This window comes from Coffea arabica, chromosome 7c (assembly GCF_036785885.1).
Source record: "Coffea arabica cultivar ET-39 chromosome 7c, Coffea Arabica ET-39 HiFi, whole genome shotgun sequence".
Taxonomy (NCBI): Eukaryota; Viridiplantae; Streptophyta; class Magnoliopsida; order Gentianales; family Rubiaceae; genus Coffea; species Coffea arabica.
In genome coordinates, this window is record NC_092322.1 from 8,133,225 (window position 1) to 8,140,798 (window position 7,574).

At 37.9% G+C, this 7,574-nt stretch overlaps 1 protein-coding gene across 1 annotated transcript; it reads right to left on the minus strand.

The window, feature by feature from the left end:
- Window positions 1-429: 429 nt before the first annotated feature.
- Window positions 430-2,015, minus strand: LOC113699341 (basic endochitinase-like). The gene is made up of 3 exons (XM_027219638.2): window positions 1,500-2,015; window positions 1,063-1,216; window positions 430-949 (listed from the first exon to the last, which is right to left on the minus strand). The coding sequence occupies exons 1-3, from the start codon at window positions 1,765-1,767 to the stop codon at window positions 577-579; spliced, it is 795 nt and encodes a 264-aa protein (XP_027075439.1). The 5' UTR covers window positions 1,768-2,015; the 3' UTR covers window positions 430-576.
- Between the last annotated feature and the right edge of the window lie 5,559 nt (window positions 2,016-7,574).

The following is a 7,574-nucleotide window of genomic DNA, read 5'->3' on the forward strand; positions in this document are numbered from 1 at the left end:
AAATCTTACCTTCCATCAAAATGCCACTCTTGTGACTCTGCTTCAAATTCAGACGGGTGCGTAGTGCGGGGGCGAGGTCATCCAACTGTACAGTAAGCTACAATAACTTGTCACTGTAGGTTTAGTTGACCTTCCCCGTAGTTAGAGTAGGAGCAGGAGTAGGGATGACAATTGACAAAAAAAAAAAAAAAAAAGTAACCTTTATTCTAGTGTATACTTCTTCCCTGTTTGTTCGTGATTTCTTGTTATCTTTAGTAAAATTTATCCCCATTATGGCGTTACGTTGTAATTTTATAACTTGTCACTTGCAAACCTCTGACGCAAGTCAAGCCTTTTGCCTTGTCATATTTTTTCAAGTGGGCAAAAAGTTTAAAAGCATCGGTAAGGGAAAAAAAAAAGAGAAGAGAAAATACGAAGCAAGAAATCCAATAAACAAAAGTTTATTAGGGTTTTATTATTAATATACTGATTCTGGAGAATTAGACATGGAAGCCATGAGAAGGGTCACCTCAAAGGGGTGAACCAAATTTTTATGATGCCAAATTATTTAAATATAAAAGACCAACATAGGCCTAATTAGGAGCCGAAAGGCCTTTGGCTGGCGCAGTCCAAATTGTCGCCATAGCTCACTCCCAGTATGTCGCAGTATCTCTTATAGAAACCAATTCTGTCGTTCATCTGTGGGTTGGAGCCTTTTCCGCATTCAATTCCACCATTGATGATGTTGGTAACGACACCGTATCCTGGGCGGCGACCAGCCGCATTATCAGCTTGGGACGGTGTCCATCTGCCGGTCATCACGTCGTGGCAGGAAGGCTTTGGGGACTGGGGCGTCATCCAAAACCAAAATGCAGTCTTGAAAGAAATGGTTGGGTCAGTTGCGACTAAATCTGGGTTGTTTAGGAGATCGGATCCTATGGCTCTCCCTGCTGGACCATAGTTGTAGTTGCTACAATATTGGATCAAATATCGATCAGTAAAAGAAATTCAATTAAGAAGAAGCTAATTTAACGTTTCTTCTCAAGAATTTTGGATATATAGACTGGGATTTTGTTTGCTTACTAGGAGATTTGAATTGGTCCTCGGCCGTAGTATTTTTTCCCAGGAGCACAGGGCCACTGTTGGTTGGCGACACAATAATCTGGAGGATTACCTTGTTCTTGCTTGAAGCAATATCCCCATGCATAAGGACCGTCTGGGGCAGTTGCCCATCCGCCTATGTCAAATCAACAAAATGATGATGCCCGTTAGTATCACACTATCTTTCTCCTTATTCCCATTTTCTTTCTTTCCTTTTTTTCAATTACTCCTACCATCATTTTTCCCTCTAAACTCAGAGTTGTTTGACAACTGGACTTCGTCCTTAAGAGTCTTGACCATTTCAGTAGCTAGGTACGTAAATTAAAAAAACAATGGGATCATCATGTTATCGATCGTTATGGGAAGATAACAAATTAAGGGCCACTAAGGATTAAGACAAGGTAGTTTTGATTTTGTACCTGTTGTTTCATGAGAAGTTTGAGCCAAGAAGGCCGCTATTTCTCTTTTACGAGCAGTGATATCACCAGTTGTTCCAAAAGCCCCATTTGACCTGGCAGCAGCTATGAAAGCTTCGTAGGTGTAGAAACCGTGAGCAGGACAGTTTGCATCATTTCGATGCTTCAGCATTTGCTCGAAAAGGGGTTTTGTTATAATAGAACTGAGATCTTGTGCAAAGACCCCTACAAGGGACAGAAAAGAGCACAAAACCACTGCCCAGAACCTCATTTTTTTTCCCTCTCTTTCAAACACTGATCAAGTTTCTGTGCATTGTCGAAGGAAGAGTGCAGGCTATATATAGTGTGTAGAGTGATAAGGTTGGAGACTTTTCCACTCGTTTCTTTCGAGGAAAATCAAGGTTTTTTTTTTTTTTTTTTTTGGATAAAACGGCGAAACAAGAAAATCAACGTTTGAATACTGCTAGGCACTCCTAAATATTCAAACAGCGACCGCTTAAGGAGTCATACTTCATTGTCATGGTAAAACGTACCTTAATATATATATATATATAGCTAAATCCTAAAGCAGCGGAGGAGGTAGAAAAAATTTTCAATGGGGCCAAAAACAACACTAGTATTTCTTACGAGTTTTTTTGTTTATTTTAAAAAAAGGGAAATGCCAATATTCATGCAATTAGTAACATTAATGCATTTATTTTGTGAACAACGTAAAAAAAAAAAAAAAAACTCGGCTGAATTTACTCACGTAATTACCATTTTGCTTGAAAAAGAATAAAAAGTCATTTAAAATTATTCACAACGGATTTTCATGTTCTGATAACCATTTAGGGTCCGTTTGTTTCGGGTGAAAATATTTTCCTAATTTTCCGTGTTTGGTTGCACAAAAGTTACTGAAAACATTTTCCTATGTAAAATATTTTCACTTATCTTATGGAAAACAACTTTTCTTCCAAACTTACTGAAGTTGTTTTCCGAAATGCATGCATCCCGCCTGTAGTATATTCTAAACTTACTGAAAACATTTTGTAGTATGTTCTTTTTTTTTTTTTTAGTGTAAACAGAAGGACTCGAACCCAAGACCTCTTCCTTACACTCCCTCCCCCGTACCACCCAACCCAACCCAACCATTCCCCTAATATATTCAAAATAAAAAAAAAACCTCATCCTGCTCATCCTATACTAGTAATTAATTATGTATAATAGAGACATTCTTTTCTAAAGAAACTTTCAGCAGTGAGAGTGCAAGATATATGTCACAATAAGCATTGCATGTGATTGATATTTGACACTAAATGGCCAGCAATTTGTTTATTGCTTAAGGAGATTTTTTTATTCATATATACATTTCTCCAAGATTTTTTAAAGTTAAATAATGAGATAAATTTTCTTATTTTGCATGGGAAGAAGTATGTAGTTATAATGTGTAGAAAGTAAATATAGAGATAAAAGTGAAAATATTTCAAAAGTTAAACAAACACCAGAAAAATGAAGTAAGAAAATTTTTTCAATAAACTAACCAAACACCTGAAAATGATGAAAGGAAAATGATTTTCATGGAAAATTACTTCCACGGAAAATATTTTCCCAAGGAAAACATTTTACTTCCAACTAAACAGACCCTTATAATCTTTCATTTTCCACTCCATATATTTTTGTCAATATAAATAACTAAGCGATCATTTATTCAAGATTCTAAAATGAATGAGTGATATATTATGCCACCAAATTCCTAGGGAAGTAAATGACTAATAAATATAACAAACGAGTCATAAATTATACTAGAAACTTCCAAGGGAACTAAATGGCTAGACTCTTAGTGTTAGAAAGTTTTGGGTTATTTATTGCCCATTTTCATTAAATTACAAAACTGGTAGTGTTATGTATATTTTACTTCTTAATATTTTAGTGGGGGCATGAAATTTTTTCAAATTACGTGGGTAATAGGGGAAATTTGGCATTACTAATTGGAAAAATATTGATGGAGGCTTGTGCTCCCAGTGCCCTCTCCCCCCTTGCATCCGCCACCATCCGAAAGGACAAATAGAGGAAAAAACACTTGTACCATTTTTTATCATTTATATCGTTGGGATGTTAAATACTCACGGAAGTGTCAAAAAATTCAAAGGTAAAAGTACCTAAAATATAGGGATAAAGAAATAAGATAACAATGAATTTGAAAATTTTAGTGGTTAAAAGTATAGTTTATAACCTTCAAAAATCACAGCTTCCCGCAACATTTCTATTTTCCCTTGACATATATGACTTGTGAGTAACCATCGTCACCTTGAACAAGACACATACGATCGATTGATCTAAACAAACATGAGTTTTACAGGAAGGAAAAAATTGAACGTCTGACATCATCATGCATTGGATACTTATCATTATTTTTTCAACATTGACCATTCCAATTAACTGCTGGGGACTGAACTGAAGTACCAGTTTTGTATTCAAGTAAAAATGGAGACTTGCCTAATATTTTGACTATATGGAATGAGGTTGAGTGCAGGAGGTCGTATCCATGGTTGGGCAAGACCGAGCCACTGGGAGATGATTGCGGGAGGAGATTAGATCATTGGGCTGCTAAATATGGAAGGAACATAACGGTATGAGCAGCCCTTTATCTTCATCACTTTTGACTATTGAGCGCTGAATTTGTTTTGCAAGTTACACGTATAATATATAGTAGTTTGTCAAGTAAACCGACGTCTAGATGCGGCATCCCAATTGTCAAATCAAATCATCATATCTGATTTCAAAGCTTCGCGAGGCTGCTGTTAGCTACGCATCAAATTGGAAAAAATGTCTTACCATTTGAATGGGTGGAAAGGGGGGGGGGGGTGGGCGGGGCGTGAAATACTGGAATGTAGAGAAGCGAGCCGCCACAAGGGAGTGGCTCAACTGAGTCGGAGGAATCTGACGGAGATTAATTATTGAAGAAGCGCTGAGCTTTCCCGAACCGAGCTGAATTGATGAGTTCGGTGTGCTGATGGGTAGAGCTGGTCCCAAGCCTGCAAGACAGACAACAGGGTGATGTAACAGGGGGCCCCGAGGTCGTCCCCGAGGGCACTCCGACGGTCAAGTTAGTTCACCGGTGGATGAGGTTTACGGGAATTAAGCAGCCGAGAGTAATGTGCCAATAGTGAGCGTACCTTGTGTAAGTGGTGTGCATTACCATTTATACCTTCCTGAGAATCCGACCTCCGTACGTTTCGGGACTTGCCCGGGATAGCCCTTATCCCGCGGTGAGGGGGATTTCCTCCGACCTCTGCGGGATGGTCCCCTGGGCCTCTGGAGCCCTAGCAGCGACGCGGTCCAGGACGGTTATCAGGGGCCTGGGGTCGAGGCCCAGCTCGGTCATACCTGAGCTGCCACGTGTTTAGGTCCAGGACGGGGCCTCTGCAATTATCATCAGATTAGACGGATGCACCACGTATCGATATGAATTTAGAATAAATTTTATATAGAGACACGTTGATGAGAAGTAAGGTTTGAACCATTGACCTTCCATCCCATAATTAATGTGGTGGTCAGTACCTTTAGAAGGAGTCAATTTCTCCATATATAGTTATCTTATCTGCCATCAAACTGTCATTAATTTGCTGATTAAGATTTGATAGGATACTTGGAAGTTTAGACTGGTAAAGATCATCATGGGTTGTTTGTTGACTGTCATCTGATGGGTTCGGCAACTGTATAATCAGAGCAGCAGAAAGATCGCCATCATCATCACATATTAGTGTCATCTGATGGGTTAAGTAAGAAACGTACGTCTAAATTACTTTGCGTTGAAGTGTTGGTTTTGGTTAAAAGAAGTATGGAGGCCTGAACCTAGACTAGACATTGTGCTAGAATTCTTTGCAGTAAGCTACTTATATTATACGGCAGGTTCAAACTGATCTTTAGTTGCTAGAGCTTTCAACTTTTCATTCAGCAGAGAGTGTATTTAGCGTGGAAAGTGAGATGAACCTGCAAACTCTTTCCCGGGGCGGCTTCCAAGTTCTTCGACGCCCTAAATACGCCGTTAATGGACCATCAAGGAAAACGGTGCGCTAGCTAGTGCCGGACTGGCAATGGAATTTTGTATTTGGACCAATTCAAACAGCTGATTCCGACAAGTTGATGGACTCACTCACTTGATGTAAAAACTTGCAAAAAAAAAAAAAAGGTTTCAATAATTGTGAAACCTAATTACTCAACAACAGATAGCGCAACTACATAGATGAGATGGATAATTCATCTCTTATTCATCTCTCAGTTTAGAAATTATAAAATGAGTTGATAGGAACCGTTATTCTATTATAGGAACCGGTTTTTATTTTTGGGCAAAACCCCTTATACGGGCGGAGATGTCAATTATAGAATTTTATTATTACCAATAGCAAACCCAAAAAAGTTGGAGAGGGACGTGCACTTAACCTTCGGTTAACTACAAAGTATAAAAGTATTATTTATTCCCTTACATGATATAGGATTAGGTATAGGCTTTACCTCCTCAATAATCAACAAATATAATAGCATTGAAGAAGGAAGAGATATTTTCTATGTTCAAACGGAGATAAGAAATCAAGACCTGAGTGTAAGTAACATTATGCGGTAGCACTAGCATATATATATATATTATAGCTCTACCATTTGTATTATGTATCAGTAAATAAAGGGTACGAAATGACTTAACCTGCACTCCTAATCACAACATATTAAAGTGAATCTTCCACAAATTATTAAAGTGGAGTTGATCAGCTCCGCCATGATGAATTCCAACCTGCTTTGAACCAAAATCCCATCCAGCCTGTAAGAAGGATACAAAAGCTGTTGGTTTATACCGGGTTAAATTGTAGCTTGGTGAAGAGGGCAGCAGGATTTACGGGGTAGGCAACTATTGAAAAATATGTACAGTGGGTTATTGAAAAAAATATTTAAAGCAATGATACAGCTATTCTGCTCCCATAGGCACATAGGTTTGAATATATATCTGCCATTTATTCAAATGCATACGATTGAAAGACAATTAAAAAAAAAAAGTGTGTTAAAATTAATAGTGTACCACTACTTTTTTTTTTTTTTTTGGTTGAAATTTACAAATGGGGTAATACCTATACTATCTTATCTTACTGATGAATGCAATTTATTAGGGGGGAACCAATCAATTGAGATGTATATAAGAGCTAAGAAATTCAAAAAAAAAAAAAAAGATTTGAAGGGGGGAGGTCTGGTTGAATTAAATTAGTTGGGCTAGACGTTGACAGTGAACACGGTCCAGGCGACTTGTGAGGTTATGAACATATCATCTTCATAGTTACATATAGATACTTCCGTTCCAGGCATCGATCGTAATTTAATATTTGTTTGGGTTCTGAAACTAGACGTTTCTGGGATTAATTTTTTTCCCCCTCCTAAACTCAACATGGGCAGAGAGTATATTTGTGTAAGGTATGCATCTGTAGCTCTTTTTTTTTGTTTTGGTACGCATGTAGTTACAGAGTGAGATTCAAATTACGAAACACCAAATACTTAATAAATTGTGGAGTTTAGATAGATGAGGAGGTCAGTCTACATTTTTGGAAAATGAATTGCGAAGCAGTCGTTAGCGGAAAGAAAGCTGTTGCAAGCAGAAGAAGAAAGCTGTTCCTGCATTGAATTGACATATTTATCAATGGGGCATACGGAGCTTAAATGATGCCACTTTCATGTTTTATAGCATCACAGACAAAAGTCATATGCAATTATTTTTCATTAATAGAGCTAGTGAGGAATGAAACATGTTTTTTTTTCTTTAAAAAAAAAAAAAACAACAGCAGCCACCTTAGCTTATGAAGAAATTGAGTTTCATATTTTTTTCCTCAGATGACTATTTCGTAGGAAGGAACACACACACACACACACACCCCAAATTAACGATGTTGTGAGCCTCACAACACAACGAAGAAACACATTCTTGGAGGCTTTGCAAAGCCCATTTTCGTGACCTTGACTTTGACGTGGTAATCACAAGACTTCCAGAAAAGAATATTCTCTGATGCCGCAGCTAATTTCAACGGTTTCCAGACGATTGCCAAAACACCAATGGAACAA